The following is a 21,326-nucleotide window of genomic DNA, read 5'->3' as shown; positions in this document are numbered from 1 at the left end:
AAAAAAAAAAAAAAAAAAAAAAAAAAACAAAGTTAAGCATCCAATTCCCCATCCAGAACTCTCCTCGCCGCATCCAATCTCCTCCTCAACACCCTAACTGCCTTCTCATCTGGCTCCGGGCCCGTCGTTATATTCTGCAAGTCCATACACACGTTCCCCAGACTCTGGAACAGCTGTTCCAGTAGCCGTTCGTCGTCATTGTTCAACCCAGTATTCGGCTCCATAGGCGAGTAGGGACTGCTCGAGGCTGCACGCACCGTCGAGACAAGTGACGAGGCAAGAGCTGTTGGTGTTGCGGATCCCGTGGTGTCGGATCGGGGGGGTGGTGGTTCGAGAGAGCCGGTTGAGGTGGGAATGTGGCCGTTGATGCGGCCAGGGGGTTCGCGGCGGGTGGCTTTGGGGGTGCCCATTTCTTCCTCAGGGAAGGATTCGGGGTCAATGGGGATGTCTTCGTCGCTGGGGGAGTAGTGGTGGCGGGCGCGGAGTTCTGTACAGTTAGTTGAGGTCAATTTGGGGGGGGTTTAAGGAGGCTTACCATCGTTGAACTTCCGGTCCCAGTATAGAACACCATTGAAGTCACCCTCCTCTGCGGCGGTAGCAAAAGTAGCATCAGTAGATACCGATGCTCCGCTGTTAGCTCGCGAGTGTCGCGTAGAACGGTTATGCACCGGCCGTGTGGTCTCAACAGAAGAATTGGAGATGTTGCTCGCGCGACGCAGTTTCGAGCGCGAGTAGTTACCCAGGGCACTATGCAGGATGAAATGTTCATAGTCGAACGCATCCTCGCGCTCCTCGTGAGGCGTCGCGTCAGCATTCGGAGTCCCAGAGAAAGGCTCCAAGGCTGGATCGTCCAGGTCGTCATCTAGAGGTTCCCGGAGGATTTCGTTCAACTCCTCCCGGTCGATTTCAGTGTCATCAGAGTCGTCAAATTCACCCTCTTCTGCGTCTTGATAAAGACTCTCGTTAGAGGGTTGTTCGCTGATCTGGGGGCTTGTATCGATCTTCTTGGGTTCACTTGCGATTACTGGCTCATCGCTCTCAACAGTGCGCGGCGACTGACTCTTAGAACTAGGCGTTTTCCGGCTCACTTCTCGAGCACTCTCGAACGATAAACGAGAACCCGTCGGATTTGGGCTCAAGTGACCGCGCCGGTCTTTATAATCCATCGCACGCGCATACCACAACTCCGCATCTGTAAGAGGACTTGGCGTCCGCAGACTCTGTAGACTGCGACGACGAAGACCGTCCTCTTGCGTCTTGACCTTCAACGAGGAAATTTTGATATGAAGGCCCTTCATCTGGTCCTGGAGATCGCGCACTTGGAGCTGCGACTGCGTGCGCGAAGGTGGATCCGCGGGATAGACTGAATTGAAGTCGTCTATGTTGTTGATCTTGGCTTGGTTTTCTCCGTCACTCACAATGCCCAGTCCTGCCGGAGATGTCGGTGTGCTCTGCTTCGAACGCGAGCTGTTGCTGTTGAGGGCTGGCGAACTTCTGTGTTGTTGCATCAATGGTGTAGATGCCCGATGGGTGAGATATGCTCTGGTTGGTTCATAGCGGAATGACTTGTCGTCTCGAGAGAGGGTGGTCGTTCCCATTGCACTAACGGAACGTGAGATGCCATTGGCTTCGGTAGCAGAGGTGTTCTGTCCTGACGGGAGGTTGGTTTCGCTCAGCACTCGGGAGTGTCTGTTACCGGCCGCATCTTGGTAGGTGCTATACATCGGACGAGGACGAAGGGCAGCGGAAGCTTGACGGTCTGAATTGGATATCGTGCGATACAGTCCGCCCACCGGCTGGCCAAGTCCCAGCTGTGGTGAAGGCGAGGCTGAGGCCGACATTGACGGGGATCGCATCGACGAACGGGCTCTGGTGAGGTTTCCCTCCATAAGCTGCACACATCAGTTTTGCATTTCCATACAAGATAACCCAGTACATACCGTAAGTCTCTTCTTCGCATTATCCAGAATCCTTTCCGCCTCACTGCTCAGAATCACCGACGAGAATTCCTCCCCCAGCCCGCCCCCCTCAGCAACCGGCGCAAGCGGCGTACCGTCCCGACCATTCGCATTATGGTTATTCATATCGTTCACACCCATATGCAACGAATGCACTTTCCCAGGAACCGCCTTCTGATCCGACCCTTGCCATTGTTGCGCTTGACCACCACCATTGATCATCCCGCTCTCCTCCCCCGTCCGATTTCGCGTCGCCGGAGAACCAGCCATCCCCCGCCAGTCCTGCCCCGTAGAAGGCGTGTTCACCGGAAATCGACCAGTCCGCGACGACGACCGCGGAGGTGGTACGGGCCCCGGCCCATCCTCCTCCCCTATATCCGACAAGCGGTGGCCCGTGTGACGTGAAAAGTTCTTCTTCGAGGAGGATCGAGTATTGCCAGTATTAGCGAGGGGATAGGCGACGCCAATGGAAGAAGACGCGCCGCCGACGGCCAGGTGATTATCATTATTATTATCATTATTCGGATTAAGAGTATTATTATTATTTGTATATCCATAGAACGCCTGCAGATGCGACAGAGAGGGGAGATTGAAAGGCGGAGACGGAGTTTGCGATTCGCGCTCGCCTTCGTTCTCGGGCAAGATCATATCGGGGTTCGTCAATGTTGGTGATGGAGGAATCGCCGGAGGTTGACGCTGGGCATCGTCAGTCGGTGTAGCCGCCATAATGCCTGTCGTTTGTCTTCTTCGGTTCGTTTGTTTGCTGTCAAACGGAGTGCGGGTTTTTTCCTTTCTTTAAGCCGTGCGGGTTGAAGAAAAGGAGAGACGGCCGAATTGCGAAGATGACGGTGAGGGACAAAACGGCGAACGTTAGAATGGAGCCATTGGCATTTATCTATAATTATTAGTGTGAACGGGCTTCCTATTCCCTTTTGAATCGGCATTTGGCGTCTGGCGGTGTTATAAGCACCCGAAGGGGATATAAATGTATCCCCCTGTTCCTGAAGCTATACCTGTTTGGGAAGGGCGCAACTTTCCATATCCACGTGACCCCTAACTTTGGCTTATTTAGTGGGGCTGATGCTTCTTATTGGTCGGGTACTGTCCATCTTTATTTTCCCCTTTCATACTTGATACGGAGCACGTGGAGTGACACCTCAGTACATACAACATTGACTCGTGCTCATTGTGATGTCTCACTTTATTCCTTTTCGGGTAGGCAATCAGCTTTCTTTCTCAAATGACAGATCGAGAAAATGGTCTTGCTTTGACCTGTCACGTGTCGCGGGACTCACTTAGGGTATGGTCCGCTGTAAGCAGCGTTGAGAAGATCAGATATTGAAGATTGGCTATTGTTTACCGTGGAAGTGAAAGCCTCATTGTGGCTGTAGGTCTAGATGTTGCAGCTTGTTATGAGGCTAGGGCTAAGATACGGAATTGCGGTTCTATATATTCAACCCATGGATACCCGAATTGGATCCGCACAAGGGAAATAAAGACTTTCGTAAAATCTCGTATAGACAGGATTAGACTTCATGTGGGCCCTCGGGACGTTTATTATTCTCATCTCGGATTTTGCACGCGTTTGCGGAGTGACAGTCATACAGAGTATAGATATCGATTCGAACAGTATTAGATGTACAAGCGAATCATGCCGAACAAGTTGAAAATTGAAATGACTTTTTCCTGACCGCAAACCAAATCTGTACAAAGCCCTATCCAGGACCAAACATCAAGAGAGAAACAATACATATACCAATAGAATCGCTCAAATGCACATGTCCATTAAACCTTCTCCAACAACAACTTCGCCCCGCTACTCGTAGGACCAGCCTTGCCCTTCTTTCCGTCCTTGCCGGGCTCAGCTGCTGCGTCGGCAATGACCTTCTCCAATGCCTTCTTGTTCTTCTTCAGCGTCTTGAGGAGTTCGTTCTTCTTCTCAAACTCGTCTGACTCGGCCAATGCCACGACGACGAACACGTTCGAGCCAGTGGCCCATGACATGATTTCGCTTTGGATCTGCTCGTAGAGGTGTGTGTGGAAGTTGAGCGGGGGCTGGACCTTCTCGACGGACTTGGTTGCGGGGTTGAAGCGGCCGCCCTGCACGAGGGACTTGAGCAGTCGTCCCACAAACGGCGCGTCCTTGGTGTCGGAGCGCGACTTGGCGGCTTCAGCGACGGCGGTCAAGGCGGCGGTCTTGTCGCCGTCGGCGTCGAAGAGGACCTCGGAGAGGAGTTGGCAGCCGAAACTTGTCTCAAGGAGGGAGTCGGCGCGGGCGGCGATCAGTTCGAGGAGTGTTGGCGAGGCTGCTTTAACGAGTTCTTGTCGGCGGACTTCGGGGTCCTTCTTCGAGGTCTCCTTGCGGACCTCGCGGATTTCCTTGAGGGCCTCCGAGGTTAAATCTGGGAGGAGCCACTTGACGCGGTCACCGGCGAATGGGAAGAGGATGGGGATACGGCCCGTCAGGTCGTTCACCTGGTACATCAGCTCCTCGTTTCTAGTCTCCGCGTCGTCGTTCTGGTTCAGCAGCTCCGTGAGGAAAGTCTTTGCAGTGAGCTTGGTATCGTCGATCACTTCGAAGGCTGTCAGAATGACGGTATGCCCGTGAAGGTCGCTTGCCATCACCTTGACCGTATCTCTGAAGTTTCTGATCAACAGCTTCCGGTCCTTTGCGTTCGAATGAGCCAGAGCAAGGCACAACAACCGCGATCCGGACTTGGTGAAAGACAGGTTCTTAAGTAGATCACCCTCTTCGTCACCCTTAAGCAGCTCGATAAATTCACTGGCATCGGTGCTTCCCGTCTTCGTGTTCAGGAAGTATTGCAACATCGCGTCGTGCAGAATCGTGAATCCCGTGGACTGCTTTTGCACCAGCTGGTTGATCAGTTCGTGCAGGAAGTGCATCACTGGCGATCGCTTCTCCGGATTCTTCGCGAGGATCTCAGACAGGTCTGCGGACGGCACTGCGCTCTTATCCCTGAAAATAGCAAACTCCGGTCCGTACCATTCCCTAAGCAGATTGGCTTTCTGATCCTTAGTCGCGACCTGACGGTAGATATCATCTAGAATCCAAGAACCCTCGGGATGACGAATAAGGCGCTTGACGTGACCATAGAATTCGGGGATGATGATATCCCGAATCTCGGCATCTCCGTGCACAATCAACTTTCCAATCAAGAACTTGGCGTACCGGCTCTGCGCCAGCTCGACGTAGCTACCCTTCAGTTCACGTGCGATCTGCTTCCGTTGTTCGGTGTTGGCGTACTTTAAAGCGGTTTGAATGACACGGACCGAGTCGTGCTTGAAAACGAAATCTTTCACACGGCCACTGATAATCCCATCGAGTTCTGCAATAAGCTTCTTCCGCTCCTCGAGAGGAACATGCGACTTCCGACGTAGGCGTTCCCAGAGCTGTTTGGATCGGGCGATGATGTCGGCGTTGGGCTTGGCGGCTTTGCGCTCTTGTTGAAGGGCTTTTTGTTTGATGTGCGATTCGCGCGAGTTGTTGTCTAAGGATTTGCATAGACTCGTTAGCCATTGATCCATACTTTGGGATGCGACACTAGCATACTTTTTTCAGCCTCCGACATTTTCCCATTCGACTCGGCCGTAGGCTTCCTTTCCTCCTCGTCCTCTTCGTCATTCTCCTCATCGTCATCGTCATCGCTACCCTCATCACTCAAGCCACCCATGTCGATATCCTCATCCTGATCCTTCTCATCGTTGGAGTCCGAAAGATCGTCAAGGTCGAATTCATCCTCCTCTTCTTCAGATTCCTCTTGCACCTTCTTGCTCTTCCCGTTCTTCTGATCCGTCTTCGCAGACTTGGCGGAATCCTTCTTCTTTGAGTCAGCCTTAGAAGGCTTAGAAACCGCCTTCTTCACAGGCGCAGCCGCTTTCGTCTTCTGCGGAGGGACAGCGCCTCCCTTCACCTTCGTCCGCTTGCCATTGCGGTCGTCGCGGGCGTCTCCGGTACGCTTCAAACCGGCCATCCTGAATTGATTGATTTGCGATTGATATCTGGTTATTCCGGTGTGAATAACTGCCCGGTAATTTTTTTGCTGCAATTTCTTTTTACTGCCGGGGAAGTTTTTTTCTGCAGGGCGGTGAGGGTGGTGTTTGTGCCGTTTGCAGTGTCTATCGTGATAAGCGTCCCAAAAGGGTAATCACATCAGGGACTCCGCATGGGTTCTCATGCACTAGAAGAGATGATCGCTGATCTACAATGGGGTTAGATGGTGTTAATTATTCACTATGGCGGCCATGGAACTGGCTGGACATTAAAGTGCCATCGTGTATGAACATTGCGTAGGATAGTCGCATCAATCATGTTCGAAAGGATATATAACTCCCAACGCCTGCATATTCCAAACCAATGCATTCCACATTATTGTCCATTTACATTGTGGTCGCCAGATGGTGGGTTCACCGTTCCTAGCTCAGACCCTGCACCGCTCTGTCCTCGTTTCCTTCCCGGAAGATGAAAGCCAAACGGCGACGAGATTTTCGAACCAGTTGAAGACTGGGAGTCGCTCGAGTTTGCGAAATTCAAATCGCCAAATCGCGAGAACACGTTTTTCTTTTTTGGTGGCGGCTTCACTTCATCATCGGTGAGCCCGACGTCTTCGAATTGCTCCTCTTCCATGGGTTCAGGTCTGTCGAATCCGTTGTGGCCCAGAGAAGGGGATGTGATGCGGGAAAAGCGGGAGTCGAGGGAAGTTCGAGATGGCATTGTGTCGCTATAGCTCACGGGGGAACGGGCAGAGATATCCTACAAGAAAGAATTGCGATGAGTCTGGTTAGTTGAGAGACGACGGAGCGCATTACTCACAAAGGACCGACGATAAGAATCGAACGATTCGCGGGATATCGAGAATGGCTCATTATCATTGACAAGGCTCCGATGGTTATTTGACGACCTGTTTGAGCCAGGGTATCTGCTCCAAAAGCTTTGTTTCTCCGGTGGTGAGGGCTATCCGTAAAAGTCTTAGTCTCTTAATGGTATGGATGCCAACTGTGGCGAATCATACCGGCAGATAAGAACCATTGTCATCGACAACTGTAGCGCATTGAAGATCAATCAGCGAACCTAGATGCTGTCGGAATATCGCAAGCAAATGCCCTACCGCTCAATTTGTATTCCGGAGGATCGGGGTTGTCGCTACTCGTCCTGACACTCAGGGGAGTCCCGCGCTGGCTATCCGTGGAAGGAGGCTCGTTTTCATTGTTGTTATTCTCGATTTGCGCGTTGTTCAAAGCACCAGATTTTCTGGCCAAGAAGTTACGAAAGGGCACCATTTTGAGACCCGATGAATGCGGTATTTAGAAATCTATCGAGATTGGGACCGGGTGAAGGAGAATTGGGCATTGAATGGAAAGAGTCCGGGATTATGGTGGAGGGGTGAGGCCGAGGCACATGATCAGCTCGTATGGGGTACAGTTACATTCAGGCACGGCGCTCCGTGTTGGGACGGACCCTGAATAAGGGATTAATTTAAAGGATCAGGGAACTCGGAGTACTCGGATGAAAATTTATTTCTACTACGTATGTAAGACTCCTTATTGATTGTTTAATTGCTACATGCAAAGGTTTGAAGACATTGATGTCATACAGGGCTGAAAAATAAGGCTATATACTACTATTGGGTTATATATAAGAATCTGTCATGGATAACCTAGTGGGAGGTTCGCTGCTAAGCACGTGACCTTGCTTCGGCTTCGGCCAGCGAGACTGGTGCCTGGTACGAATCCCGGGGTCGTCGTTGTACTCGTGCGAGTAGTCCACGATCGCTACAACGCGCTAAGCAATGGAGGTGACCCTTGAGGGAAGCAATTCTGCAGAGACTCCTCCACCCTGGGATGGCGTCGCCAGATGACACCGTTTCGTTACAGGGAAATGGGCTGTTTGGTGGAACAACCGCATTTTTTTTTTTTTTTTTCTTTTCTTTTCGTGATTTTACTTTCATTATCATTATATCTTATTTATGTCGTCTAAAGTAGTATTTTATGCTCGTACTTATTTTACACTCTACTAGTAGGCTTGGTTCGATGTCGAGAGCGCTGCGTATCGCATTACTCCGTAGCCGGTACTTGGAGTAGGTAGCCATGCTTCCCAAAAAGGAAGGCGCATGATGGCATCGCACCTTCCAGTCAACCTACGCCTGCCTTCCTCTCTCGACTCGTCCTATACCGCGTACTAGCCGTTTGCTCGCTATTCCCTTCCTGTCATGTCTTGTCAATCATCCGTCTCCATCGTTACGCTTCCCTGCCAACCAAAAGCAAACGAGCGATCCTTTATTCCTTGTGATGGGTCGTTGACTTGTTTATTCTTGATCATCTCTCGACGACATATCTACAGTCAACTTGATTTACCCCCGAGTATCCTCAGCCCCATCTAGTCTTTACTGCTGCTGTTACTCCCGTGGACTCTTTAAGTCTGTCTCGCATTTGCAACCAGACGAGCACCCGACATCAGCCAAAATGAAGTTCTGGGTCGGCTGGGAAATATGGCAGAAGCTATGCTTCGTGAGTTTCGTCAAGCACAGAGGAGCACTTGAAGAACTATCGCTGACCGTTTGTCGAACAATAGGTGCTCGCAGGCATTCTGGTAACAGAAACACTTGCCAACCTCCATGATCCTTCCACTGACAGGACTAGGCTGTCGTTCTCACCTACTCCTTCTGTATTCTCCTCCGCAACCGAAGAAATCTCAGACGCGCTACGGCAGAAGCATATCAGAAAGCGGAGCACGATACCGAAGCGCAGGATGGCGAATTGCGTCCGATGTTGACCCACGCAAGCGATATCCCGTTCGGTGCCAGGGCTCTCCAACGAGGTGTCCAGGTTGAGGGAATTTGGATCTCTAGCAATGAGGCGCTAGATCAACTCCCCAAAGAGCCTGCGCCGACCATAAGCCCTCCATCGACTCCTGTCACCACCGGCTCGCCCTTGAAAAGAGCGTCCTTGGTAGATGCCAACGATGACAAGGAACTTCTGCCTTCGGCACCACAGGTGACTGCTCCCTTGAGGGCGTTGGATGGAAATGGCTTAGGCAACGAGGGGGCTTCCAGCATCTCAACGAACATACCTCGTGCAAGCCTACACTCTATCCGGACCGCCGCAACGCACCCTGAGCCGCGAGCCTCGCATGAACCGGGACCACGCCTTTCGAGACAATGGTTCGGCCCCCGTAGCTCGTGGTTAACCAAGACGCCAGAGACATACAAACGGAAATCAGGACTCGAAGGTAATGCACGTCCGCAATGTTGGAGCTACACATAATGCTGACAAGTCTTTCCCTTCTAGGAAAATACGTTCGCCCATCGTCCGAAGAAATCAGACGACGTTTCAGCAAGCTCTTTGACGAACAACTCCAAGTACAACCAACGGAAACATTCCAGCTAGGCCCTATGCCCCTAGGCACGGACGGTGACAAAAAGCGGATGTCCAGGTCGTCGCGTCTGTAAATCGAGGTGCCGTCTCTTTGTGTCGGATTAAACCAACAATCTTGTTTCGGTCTCACGGTGAATCTTGCGAGTCAAGACTGGTTTTGTGGTCATATATTTTCGTCCGAAAGCACTGCTGTATTCCTATCTTGTCGGAAATATCGGTGGACGCTGTGAACATTCTTTTAGAAGTATGGCCAATTGGGGGGTATTTGTACTTTTTTTTTTTTTTTGTTTTGGAATGACTATCGCATGTTGTATGTATTGAACGTTGCATGAACTAAACTGTCTCTGCGTGTCAAGAGGCAAAATGAATGGTTATTGATATCTGCAGAGGTGTACGGTATTGTAACCTCTAGGATCCTGAGGCACAAACCCGACATGGGTCACATGATTTCGTGACGGACCCGACGCGTCCGCAACGCCCAGGCAACATTTGGTTTGGCAGAAGACGATTTGCCACAGCAACAGACCCGAATCCTTTATAATCACTAATTCTGCCTGGTTGGAGAGTACCGGAAGGCAACAGACCCCCTAATTGCCTTAAAAAGATCGCAGAATTCCAATATAGAAAGTCAGAATTGCAACCGAATCCAAACGCGTGCCTTCACGTCGATCGACCATTATCCAGAGGCCAGAGGCCTTACTCTAGCGAACTCACGAGATCCCACCATCCCGTCGATAGCATTGCCCTTTGAATCACGATGACCGGCGAAGTCGAGTCCCAGAATGAACTGCTTGACGAGAATGGGCTTCCAGGCCCAGGAGCACCCACCCCGCTCTCGGCGCTGGAGGTAAGCCATGGTCCTTTGGGATGTCGCGAATTATAGGATATCGAGAAGCCTTATTGTTTGCGAAAGCGTGTCTCTAACGTATATGTTTCTTGTAGGGCGTTGCAGGTTTGACGGGAAGAGACATTAAGCTGTTCGTCGATGCGGGCTACCACACCGTTGAATCAATCGCATATACGTATGTTTGCTGCGTTAGGATTCGAGGCTTGGTCATGAACTTACACTGTATAGACCAAAACGTTTGCTGGAACAGATCAAGGGTATCTCGGAACAGAAGGCTACTAAAATCCTCGTCGAAGGTATGTCACAGAAGACGCTGTCTGAACTCGCATTCTCTAACTTCACTGACTTATAGCTGCCAAACTCGTACCGATGGGTTTCACAACCGCCACCGAGATGCACGCCCGACGAAGCGAGCTTATTTCGATCACGACCGGATCCAAACAACTTGACACACTCTTGGGAGGTGGGATAGAAACGGGCTCCATCACCGAGATCTTCGGAGAGTTCAGAACAGGAAAGAGTCAAATATGCCACACACTTGCGGTCACCTGCCAATTACCATTCGACATGGGAGGGGGCGAGGGCAAATGCCTGTACATCGACACCGAGGGGACATTCCGACCCGTGCGTTTGCTGGCCGTTGCTCAACGATATGGATTGGTTGGCGAGGAGGTTCTCGATAACGTCGCATATGCCCGAGCATATAACTCAGATCACCAACTTCAGCTCTTGAACCAAGCATCCCAGATGATGTGTGAAACCCGTTTCTCGCTCCTTGTTGTCGACTCTGCTACCTCGCTATATCGTACCGATTTTAACGGCCGTGGAGAGTTGTCGTCTCGACAGACCCACTTGGCTAAATTCATGCGCACGCTGCAACGACTAGCAGATGAGTTCGGTATCGCTGTCGTCATCACCAACCAGGTCGTCGCCCAGGTTGACGGCGGCCCGAGTGCGATGTTCAACCCCGATCCCAAGAAACCGATTGGTGGTAATATCATTGCGCACGCTAGTACGACCCGGTTAAGCTTGAAGAAGGGGAGGGGTGAGACGAGAGTATGCAAGATATACGACAGTCCATGCTTGCCTGAGAGTGATGCTCTCTTCGCTATTAATGAGGATGGTATTGGTGATCCTAGTCCGAAGGACTTGGAGAATGAATAAGTGGTGGTGTGCCGGGTTTCCGTTTTATTTGACGATTTCAACGTTCCCATGAGTATGTATGACATTGTTCTGCTCATTTTTACTGTATATGTACTGTTTCCTGTCCAGTTGCCATGCCTTATACTTATAATGATCGAAAATCTATACAATTCTAAAAAATAATAATTTACGCAGTCTTTCACGTGATTGACACTATCAATCCCCCCAAATCCATTCTTCGTTTGTTGTCTATTCGGGCCAGTAGCTCAGTGGTATGGACACTGAGTCTGGCTAGCCTGCCAGTGCGCACATCACCAGGCAGGTTGTAGGTTCGAATTCTGCCTGATCCTTCGCCCACAAATCTTGTCTATACCAAGTATCTATCTCTCGCAGGTTTTCCCCCGAGCCTGGGTGGGGTTTTTTCCCCTGCGAAACAACAGGTAAATGCCGGATAGATCCCCTATACCTCTCAACTTTACTGCCTACCCAGGAGGTCTCACCATTACTAAGCATCCTCCTGGAGGTGCTTCCTGTACTTAATTAGCCTTAGGCTCTAGGCAGGCAGTTCCGCTCTGCCCGTCTTATGTTCCGATCCGGAATCCTCCCAGACGTTAAATAGCAACTACTACTACTACTACTACTACTACTACTTTGTTGTCTATTCCTCACATGTACAGAGTACCGACTGAGGCACGACTGCGGAGTGCTTACAATACAATAACTGGCAATTAAAGGTAAATCGTCACCTTTATCCCCTCCAATCAATTAGATGCTAACTTCTCAACAGAAATCCACAAAACTTGCCATAGCCGAGCAATAGCCCAATACCAAGGACCATGGCCACAAAGGCATTCCAAGGAACCGCCTACGTTCAAGGCAAAGTCTCCGGCAAACTCCTCGCCAGCAACACAGAATTGAGCTTCTGGGGCGGCGTAAACCCCCAAACAGGCAAGATAATCGATCGTCACCACACATTGAGCGGGCAATTTCTTCAAGACACCATTCTCGCTATCCCGGGTGGTCGTGGCTCATGCTCTGGTAGCGGGGTAATATTGGAGCTTCTGCTTAATGAAAAGGGGCCTAAGGCGATTTTATTCGAGAGAAGGGAGGATATCCTGACTCTTGGGGTAATGATTGCCGAGGAGATGTTTGGGAAGGCTATTCCGGTTATGATTCTGAGGCCGGAGGATTTTCGGGAGGTTTTGGGGTTGGATGGCCGTTGCTTGCATGTTGCTGATGGGCATGTTTATAGTGACGAGTCCCTCATTACCCTGGACGAACACTCACCAGGTAACGGTGTCGAACAGTCTCTATCCCTTGCGAGTGATGTGGAGCTTTCAGATATTGACAGAGCGTTCTTGGATGGTGCCTACGGTGAAGCTGCTCGGGTATCGATGCGAATCATTCTCCGGATGGCAGATTTACTTAGCGCCAGGGAGTTGATGGATATTACTCAGGTCCACGTGGACAGCTGTATCTACACTGGACCAGGCTCTCTTATGTTTGCAGAGAAACTTAGGGATTGGGGAGGAAAAGTCCGTGTTCCAACGTCCCTCAACTCCATATCCATTGATCAGCAACGATGGCGCGCTCAAGGAATCGATCCCGTTTTCGGTGAAGCCGCTGGGAAACTGGCAGATACTTACATCAATATGGGTGCACGACCAACCTTTACCTGCGCTCCCTATCAACTCGAAAGCGCACCGAAACTTGGTGAGCAGGTGGCATGGGCTGAGTCCAATGCTGTTGTTTATGTGAATAGTGTTCTCGGGGCGAAGACCATGAAGTATCCCGATTTCCTTGATATATCGATTGCCCTGACTGGGCGGGCGCCAAAAGGAGGTCCTCATGTTGAAGCCAATCGTCTGGCTTCACTCATTGTGAGAGTTACAGATGTCCCTGGAGCTGCGATTATCGATGACTCTTTTTATTCTCTCTTGGGCTACCACTTAGGAGCAATATCTCCTAGTCAGATCCCAGTGGTGGAAGGGCTTGAGTCATTGAGCCCATGCAAAGATGATCTTAAAGCCTTTGGAGCTGCATTCGCGACTATGTCGAGCGCTCCGATGTTCCATATCGTCGGGGTCACACCTGAAGCAACTTCACTCGACGCCGTCATTGACAAAAGATCTCATCCACGCTCCATAGAAATAGTGCCGAAGCGGCTAGCCGAGAGCTGGAACCAGCTCAACAGTGCATCTCATCCTCAACCAGTAGACCTGGTCTCCCTCGGAAACCCTCACTTCTCCCTAACGGAAACCAGAAAGCTCGCTGAACTCTGTCGAGGCCGCACGAAAGACAATAACGTTGCCATTACAGTTACCTGTGGACGTTCTACCTACGGTCTAGCTTCTCAAGCCGGACTTATTCAGGAGCTAGAAGCATTCGGGGTTCAGTTTATCACTGATACATGTTGGTGTATGATTACTGGGCCGATCATTCCGCCGTCGACTGGTGCTATAATGACGCACTCTGGAAAATATGCACACTATGGGCCTGGGTTGACTGGAAAGCCGTTCTTCTTTGGGAGTTTGGTTAGATGTGTTGAAGCTGCGTGTGGTGGTTGTATACGCGACATGCCAGGGTGGTTGTTGGGTTGTCTTGATAGTCATGTTCCAAAATAAGCCCTTCAGAGCAGAAACTTGTGTCATTTGATTCACCAGTAAATAATTGTACAAAATTTCCATTGCTGTAGCTATTCAAGCATTCACGTGTATGTATACTGATGGCGGTGACCAATGCCAAGACTGTAAAATAGCTTCAGCTTTTCCCGCCTTTCTTTGCGCCTGTCAGCGAAGAGAAAAAAAAAAACAACAACACCGCGACAGACGCAGAGGCTGACGAGGGACAACCATGGAGCCTTGAACTGAATGTGATTTTAGTTTTGAAGAAGCTGTTCTGTCGTCAATTCCCACGACCATGGCGAGAATCTACAAAGACACCCGGGTCGATCTGCGGCCGTACTCGTCGACCACCGTCGTCAATATCCCGATCCCAACCCAGGGGAGCACGCAACGCCGGGCCCGATTCACGCTCTCTGCTTTAACGGATAATGACCTGCCAGTAGCCAAGGACGACGAAGAATTCACGAAACGCCATCTCGCGACCCAGGGATCCCTCTACTTTCGGAAACGCAAGCTCTATCCCCGGTCGTTCCTGTGGAGAGTGATCAACGACAACAGAGTCCTGGAACTTCACTGCGTCGACCTGACCAAGGCCGGAATCGAGCATCACGAATATAATGTCACGCTGCGCCTGGACTTTCAGGAGGAGATCCTCCCGTGCGGTGTCGAGTTCGCGGATTTGGAGGAACATGAGGCGTTGAACGTGTTTGTTCTTACGGCGTCGAAGCAGCTGCACACCTTGACGCTGCGACCTGAATTCTTCCGTAGGGTGTCTGCGATCGATGATAATGTGTCGGAGTGGTGCAAGACGTGTGTTCCGGCTCCGTTGGCCTTTTCGTATCCCCATCGGCTTCATGCTAGCAGTCCGCTGGAGCTGTTTGTTTCTCTGGACAACGGGTCGCTTCTGCGGCTGACCAGGAGGTCTGGTGATGACGGTATTTCTTTCTCTTCCTAAACATGGGCCTCTGGTTGGGACATGGGAACTGACTATGACTTAGGCTCGAACTGGTCCCCTCTTACCTTCGATGAACGAACTTGGGGCTCCTCGATTCGGGGCCTTGTCCGCTGGCATGCGCCGCCGCCGGTTAAATACAGAGGACGCAATCTCGACCAAAATGTCCCCAATGCGATTGCCACTACATCCGACCAGACATACGTCTTTGTTGTCTGTCTGAACCACACATTGAAGATATGGAACCTTGCCACGGATAAACTTGTCGCTTCGAAGGATCTCTTGAATCGCCAAGTGCAACAAAATGACGCCAATTTCTTATCCCTGAACCCCTCCGAATCGTCGTTTATCCGCGTATTCAACGCAGAGAGAGCATTGGATGGTGAATACCGTTATTTCGTGGTCACATATTCGCCTTTCGAGGATGGACGCTTCAAGTTCTGGGCTGTCAAGGGAGGCCTCACATCGCAGTTGGTTATCGAAGACTTATACCCGGATGCACCCCTTAGGCCAATGGACCCAGATACGACAGGGAACATGTTGTTCTGGAGCATTGCCGACTTCCAGATTAAGCCTGCGGAAGCAGGCAAGGGCATGGAGCTGTGGGTTCTCTGGAAGAATAACAGTTTGTGTCAGCTGTACACCCTGCACTTCAACTTTGACACTTTGGAGAGGGATTGGTATACAAACTGGGTCTCGACGGCGATGGAGTCACGTAGACAGGAAGCACCACCGGCGTTGGTCTCCTCCGATGTCGTTGATCCGACCGAGAAGTGGTTGAAGTACCTCTTGCAGCCCAACAGATTTACTCCAGAGGTGCTCGAGACTGCTCTGGCCATCTATAACGAGGCTCTCAGACCGCTCGCATCAACGTCTAGCAGCTTCAAAAAGAGCGCGTCTCTCCCAGAGAGACTCTGTACCACAGTCGCGGGAACAGTGTCTCTCCGGAAATATGCAGATGACCACATGGACTTCACGAGATATCCCACAGATACAGACACCAAATGGCGGCAGTTCTGGCAGACCGCTGAAGACATTAACAGGCGCAGATACGAACCTGTCTCTATTGCCTACGACACCTATTCCGAAACCCCATGGCTGCTCCTTTCTGACAGTTGCGCTATGATACGGGAATGCAGTTCTACAGAGCTACTCCTGCACAATACTGGCGCTGAACTCCGCACGGAAGGAGCCAAGATCGTGGACCGCTGGTCGCACAGGGATTTGGGATCGGAAGTGGGTGACCTGTTCGAACAAGCGTCTCACTTGATGAAGGTTGCTTCGAGCTTCAGGAAGAGATTCCCAGCTGAACTTGAAGCGGCCTGTTGGGGTGCTATTGAGGCGGAGATCTTTACTGAGCCGTCCTCGTCCATTCCAGACCGACTGGACGTCTTCCGGGAACGCTGCGACTTTGGGGAGCGGGTCTCCAATAAGATATTCGATGGTTTGTTCGCTGCTATGAACGAGCATCTGAGTATCGATAATTTGCCGAGTGAGGTCTTTTACGCAATTCTCGACACAATCCCGCTTGGACCTGGGAAGGACTCGGACCTTCTCGCCACACACTTCGGAGTCAGGGCTACGGTAAACGGTGTCCAGGAGATGATTTTGCAAACGCGTCAACTTCTCGTTGACTTGCTTGTCCTTGTTGTTTTCTTAGACGGCGAGGTGGACCAGGAGGAGGGATCGACCTTTGATGCGGCTGATTTGTTCTCTACCATCATTCCTCTGCTCAGGGAGTATGAGATGATGCACTGGCTTAGCTCGAATGTCCGGAAGAGCACTGGCAAGCCGACAAGCGATGCAACTGACGGATCGGGCTCGCCATTCTCCTTGAAGAAGGACGCCGGCTCTAACAAAGGCGAGAGAGTGGCGACCATCCTCGAGGATCTGTTCGCTTCTGATATCAAGCCACGTCAAGCGATTGGGCGATCCCAGAGCTATACCTTGACGCTTGGAATCCGAGATGTCTTGTCTTGGGTTACGCGTCAAGGCGAGGTTGCTTACCCGAATGCGTTGGTCTACATCCAGTGCGATCTTATTGCGAAGAACAACATTGATCTTGCGTGGGACTTTTTACGGTTCCAAGCAACCACGTCTTGGGCGACTTACGTTAAGGGACGGTTGTACGTGGCCATGACAGAATATGATACTGCAGCTTTGTATTTCCGGAAGGCTGCTTATCTTCTTTGTAAGTTATCCTCGGTTCTTTTGGATGGGTTTTAGCTGACATTTCGAAGCTTGTGGAAAGCCTCTGGGCAACCTACACGAGATGTCGTCGACTCTCCTCGATATTGTCTCGGTGGACTGTTTCCACAACGGCCTTCCCAAATACTTCCAGCATGTCCTCTCGATATTCGAGCAAGTGCGGTCCTTCTCGCACGTTGCAGACTTTGCCAGTCTTGCATTGCAAACACTAGAGAGCGAGCTCAGCGAGCAAGATCCAGAGTACAATGTCCTACGGACCGATCTCTTGTCCCGCCTCTTCCACGCATCACTAAAGACCTGCCACTTCGACGAGGCATACTCCGCACTCACCCGATACAAGGACGTCGCATTGCAACGATCCGCCCTCAACTCCCTCATCACAACCGTTCTCGCCGCATCGGGACCAGGAAGCACCGGTCTCAAGCAAATCCTCCACTTCCCCACCTCCCTCGTCCCCAACCTCGCATCCTACGTGGACGAAACTCTTGTCTCGCTCGCCAAGAAACAATCCTCCTTCAACTCCTTCCTGGAAACTGAAAACAACAAGTGGGCTGATTCGACACCCGATTTCCAACGAATCCTCCAAGCATACCGCATCGCACGGGCCGACTACCGCGGCGCAGCCGAAATCGCATACCGCAACGTCCAACGCCTCCGACAAGCACGCGACAACCCCACCTCCCACCTAGCCCTCGCCAAGGCCAAGGACGCCGACGACCAAAAGTCCATGGTCGAAGAGGACGACCCAGAGAGCCAAGAAATCCGCCACGAACTCCTCTCCCTAATCAACCTCCTCGCCTGCGTCGACAAGAGCGAATCCTACATCCTCGTCGAGCGAGAAGACCCCTCTTCCACCCAGTCCACGAGCCCGGACAACAGACCCCGCAGCAGACAAACGCAAGCAGTAGGCGACGATGGTAACGTCTCCATGGACGACATCGATACAAACTCGCCTACAGTCCGCCGCGCAAGTTCCAACGCAAGTCGTCCGTCTTCATCATCTGTCCAGGGTCACGGTCAGGGTTATGCACAGAGCCAGAGCCAGAACCAGAAACCGCAGAAACGGGTGATTGTTACGCTGGACCATTTACGACGCGAGTATCAGGGTGAGTTAGATCGGGTTAGTAGGATCGTGCGTGGGGATTGGGAGTTTGGGGTGTTGGATGAGGAGGATGTTGATGGGGATGAGACGATGGTTATTTCGTGATTTCGATTTTGAGAATGCGGATGGAGAGAGTATGTGTATGGCTTAGATATTCCCCGGTTTATTAGTTCATTTTCGAGGATTTAAGGAGATTTGAGTTTATGTTTGGGTTGAGGGTAATTGCATGTATTGTATTTCGATGTTTTGGTTGGGAGCAGATGAGCAATTTACAAGGATTTCCTTCTATTAATCATTTTCAGTGCATTGAAAGTAAACGTTCCATTTTATACAGTTCTTAATATGTGAATTAGTTTTTAAATACAGCCATGGTAATGCAAATCCATCATAATATGTGCAGAGCCCTAACCACGCATATGCATATCAATGGTATCACAAGACAATAGAAAACATTAACAGTCGGGGTATGTCGTAAACAGAAAGCATAACTTTTCAACCCATAATATGTACCAGGGCATATTTCCAAATTAAGTATTTTCAACCAAGCGATTACTCGAGGGAGGGGGGCAGTTAGTCATGCCCATAAACCGACGCCCTAGACCACTTCCCCCTTGCCCGAATCCTCTTCCCAAAAATATAAAACAAAAACGGAATCGGAATCAGCGCCACGGCAATAAACCCCAGCACCGAACCAGCCCACCCAACCCCCATATTATGAAACATAATCTGCGCGAACAGCGGGAACGAGCCGGCGAACATACTCCGCACGAATGTATTCGCTGCAACCGCACTCGCTGCGAACTTCTGAAACGTATCGATGAGGTAGTTCAGCGCGGCTTGGAAGATAGTGAAGAATCCGAAACCCATGAGGACAGTCCCGATGACAGGCGCGATCCAGTGGATTGACGCGGAGTTGCCTGTCCATGCCCAGATGAAGAGGCCCGCTGCGAAGAAGACGGAGCCGAGCATCATGGGCGGAAGACGGGCTTCGGGAACGGGGAAGTTGTTGTTTGCTTTGAAGCGGGCGATGTAGAATTTCTGGTTTGTGAGGTTGATGGCTGCGCCGAAGAGCACGCCTACCAATATGCCGAGGAAAGGTAGCGCGCCGACGACTTGGTTCCACCCGCGGACTTCTTGGAAAACGATGGGAAAAGCGGCCAGGCATAGGTACAGGATGCCGTAGACGAAGGAGGCGTAGAGGGCGACGAGGAAGCAGATGGGGGTGGCGAGAAGTTGGAAAGGGCGGATTAGGTATTTGTTGGTTAGTTCTTTGTAGGTGACGTCCCATTCTTCATGGCGGGCGTGCAGGGCCCAGTTTCCCGTGTTGAAGCGGAGGCGGCGCGCTTTGTAGACTAGGAGGGCTGGGGGGTAGGTTTCGTCGAGGATGAGGATGTCCAGAGTGAGGGTGAACATCATTAGGATGCCGGTTAGGTATTCGGTCCAGCGCCAGCCTAGGTAGCTTTGGACGACTGCGCCGCCGACGATGGGGCCGATGACTGGGCCTCCGACGACGGCCATGGCGTAGCCGACGATGGCGGCGCCGCGTTGCTCGGCTGTCCAGATGTCGCCCAGGACGCCGCCGGTGTTGGTGACTGGTGCGGAACCGAAGAAGCCAGTGAAGAATCGAGTGATCATGATCGTTTGGATGTCTTTGGCTGTTGCTGTGCCAAATGAGAAGATCGCGGCGATGAAGTAGGGCATTAAAACTGCTGGTTTGCGGCCGTAGACTTCGGATAGCGGTGCCCATAGAAGGGGACCAATACCTGGGCTGTTAGTCAATGCCTGCGCAGCTTAGTTTATAGCTAGCTTACCAAAACCAAACAGCAGCAATGAGGTTCCCAGTAAACCGACTTCTGAGCCAACACCGTATTGTGCATCAACCTGTGCAGTGCCAGTAGAGAAACTAGAGGGTCAGTTTCCAAAATCTTAAGCTCAGTTTATTGAAGCCATACATCGAACTTGCCCAAGTTGCGCCCATAGTAGTCAATCCATACAACACCGTCGTAATCGCCTTCTTACGAAACGGCCAATTCAACGGCCGATACGGATCATCAGGCCCATCAAAATCAACAATCACATCCGTCGAAGTCTTCGTATGCGATAACGGATGATTAAACGGTATTGTCTGGCCAGGATCTCGACTCCGGATCCTCGAAACTACCGATTGCGCGCGACTCTCGAACATGGACAAGCTAGACGCAGTGGTCTGCTTTTCCAGGTTTCCTCCATTGGCATTGCTGTTGCTATCGCCGTTTATCGCACGTTGTCTTTCATCGTCAATCGAGGAAATGTCCTCGTCGCTGGATGATCGAGAGGCACGACCGTGCTCTGTCATTGTCTGTAAATTTTCCGAATGGAAATAGGGTCTCCGGATAACTTTCTCAATTCAACCGATAGCCGTTTTATTGTATAGCGATATCAAAAAGCATATCAAGAACGATGCTAGCCGTGGTAACAAAATAGTCAAAAGAGTCGTAACCAAGACGTCACCGGGGCTCGACAGAAAAAAAAAGTAGGGGACTGGTAGTATATATTGCATCTCCGAGCATAAGTGGAGCCTCCTGTCATTCTCGAAAGGCCGTAAAAAAATTTCAGACCCAGCCCAGACACTACCCCGAGTACTATCATTCATCGTATCAAGCTCGCGCTTACTTTGGCGCTTTCCCCAGTGGTAATGCCGTTTTACCCGGCTCCATAAAATCCCGAGTATAGTAAGAATATCGGACGTCCGAAACCGAGCTTTCAACCAGTCCAGAAGCGAGTTTCATCGTTTGCCGAAGGTGGGTCTATCGGGCCTATTCCGTACTCCATAGGGATACTGAAGATAGCCGTTAAGTCGGTGTTTCGTTGGACGCCTACACCGATAGGAGTAGCTATCTGCGTCGATTTTCAGGTCACCAGATACAGATTACTCACGAAGCAATGCAGGTAGACAGTAATAGCACATCTAGATCCTAATCCTGATGGCTATCATATCCTTCAAGTGTCTGCAACGAAGCACTCCGACAACGGAGACAGGACAAGCTTTCGCCGCGGGTCTTAGCCGAAATCCACCTGTGATTGAGCGTGGAGCTGCTTGTCTATCTTTGGCAGTCGGCGT

The 21,326-nt window shown here is 51.1% G+C and overlaps 7 protein-coding genes across 7 annotated transcripts; 3 read left to right on the top strand and 4 right to left on the bottom strand.

Annotated features, from left to right (window-relative positions):
- Positions 1 to 32: 32 nt before the first annotated feature.
- Positions 33 to 2,856, bottom strand: ASPGLDRAFT_48058 (uncharacterized protein; the record flags this gene model as incomplete). Its single annotated transcript, XM_022546815.1, has 3 exons — positions 1,941 to 2,856; positions 536 to 1,892; positions 33 to 487 (listed from the first exon to the last, which is right to left on the bottom strand). The coding sequence occupies exons 1-3, from the start codon at positions 2,682 to 2,684 to the stop codon at positions 33 to 35; spliced, it is 2,556 nt and encodes an 851-aa protein (XP_022400208.1). The 5' UTR covers positions 2,685 to 2,856.
- An 887-nt stretch (positions 2,857 to 3,743) lies between these two features.
- On the bottom strand, positions 3,744 to 5,950 carry ASPGLDRAFT_36255 (uncharacterized protein; the record flags this gene model as incomplete). Its single annotated transcript, XM_022544671.1, has 2 exons — positions 3,744 to 5,467; positions 5,530 to 5,950. 2 exons carry the CDS (start codon positions 5,948 to 5,950, stop codon positions 3,744 to 3,746), a joined length of 2,145 nt encoding a protein of 714 aa, XP_022400207.1.
- A 221-nt stretch (positions 5,951 to 6,171) lies between these two features.
- On the bottom strand, positions 6,172 to 7,455 carry ASPGLDRAFT_48057 (uncharacterized protein). Its single transcript, XM_022546814.1, has 4 exons — positions 7,085 to 7,455; positions 6,989 to 7,017; positions 6,790 to 6,930; positions 6,172 to 6,729 (listed from the first exon to the last, which is right to left on the bottom strand). Exons 1-4 carry the CDS (start codon positions 7,254 to 7,256, stop codon positions 6,346 to 6,348), a joined length of 726 nt encoding a protein of 241 aa, XP_022400206.1. The 5' UTR covers positions 7,257 to 7,455; the 3' UTR covers positions 6,172 to 6,345.
- Positions 7,456 to 8,438: 983 nt separating this feature from the next.
- ASPGLDRAFT_36253 (uncharacterized protein) lies at positions 8,439 to 9,424 on the top strand (the record flags this gene model as incomplete). The annotated part of the gene is made up of 4 exons (XM_022544670.1): positions 8,439 to 8,483; positions 8,548 to 8,565; positions 8,616 to 9,204; positions 9,264 to 9,424. The coding sequence occupies 4 exons, from the start codon at positions 8,439 to 8,441 to the stop codon at positions 9,422 to 9,424; spliced, it is 813 nt and encodes a 270-aa protein (XP_022400205.1).
- A 2,564-nt stretch (positions 9,425 to 11,988) lies between these two features.
- ASPGLDRAFT_408591 (uncharacterized protein) lies at positions 11,989 to 14,082 on the top strand. The gene is made up of 2 exons (XM_022545287.1): positions 11,989 to 12,074; positions 12,128 to 14,082. Exon 2 carries the CDS (start codon positions 12,177 to 12,179, stop codon positions 13,962 to 13,964), a length of 1,788 nt encoding a protein of 595 aa, XP_022400204.1. The 5' UTR covers positions 11,989 to 12,074; positions 12,128 to 12,176; the 3' UTR covers positions 13,965 to 14,082.
- Positions 14,083 to 14,137: 55 nt separating this feature from the next.
- On the top strand, positions 14,138 to 18,470 carry ASPGLDRAFT_82853 (nucleoporin Nup120/160). The gene is made up of 3 exons (XM_022550187.1): positions 14,138 to 14,899; positions 14,963 to 17,107; positions 17,157 to 18,470. The coding sequence occupies exons 1-3, from the start codon at positions 14,260 to 14,262 to the stop codon at positions 18,329 to 18,331; spliced, it is 3,960 nt and encodes a 1,319-aa protein (XP_022400203.1). The 5' UTR covers positions 14,138 to 14,259; the 3' UTR covers positions 18,332 to 18,470.
- Positions 18,471 to 18,552: 82 nt separating this feature from the next.
- Positions 18,553 to 21,045, bottom strand: ASPGLDRAFT_407156 (MFS transporter). Its single transcript, XM_022545257.1, has 3 exons — positions 20,179 to 21,045; positions 20,038 to 20,129; positions 18,553 to 19,989 (listed from the first exon to the last, which is right to left on the bottom strand). The coding sequence occupies exons 1-3, from the start codon at positions 20,559 to 20,561 to the stop codon at positions 18,797 to 18,799; spliced, it is 1,668 nt and encodes a 555-aa protein (XP_022400202.1). The 5' UTR covers positions 20,562 to 21,045; the 3' UTR covers positions 18,553 to 18,796.
- Positions 21,046 to 21,326: the final 281 nt, after the last annotated feature.

This window comes from Aspergillus glaucus (genome assembly GCF_001890805.1).
Source record: "Aspergillus glaucus CBS 516.65 unplaced genomic scaffold ASPGLscaffold_12, whole genome shotgun sequence".
Classification (NCBI taxonomy): domain Eukaryota; kingdom Fungi; phylum Ascomycota; class Eurotiomycetes; order Eurotiales; family Aspergillaceae; genus Aspergillus; species Aspergillus glaucus.
This window is presented reverse-complemented; position numbering and strand designations above follow the sequence as displayed.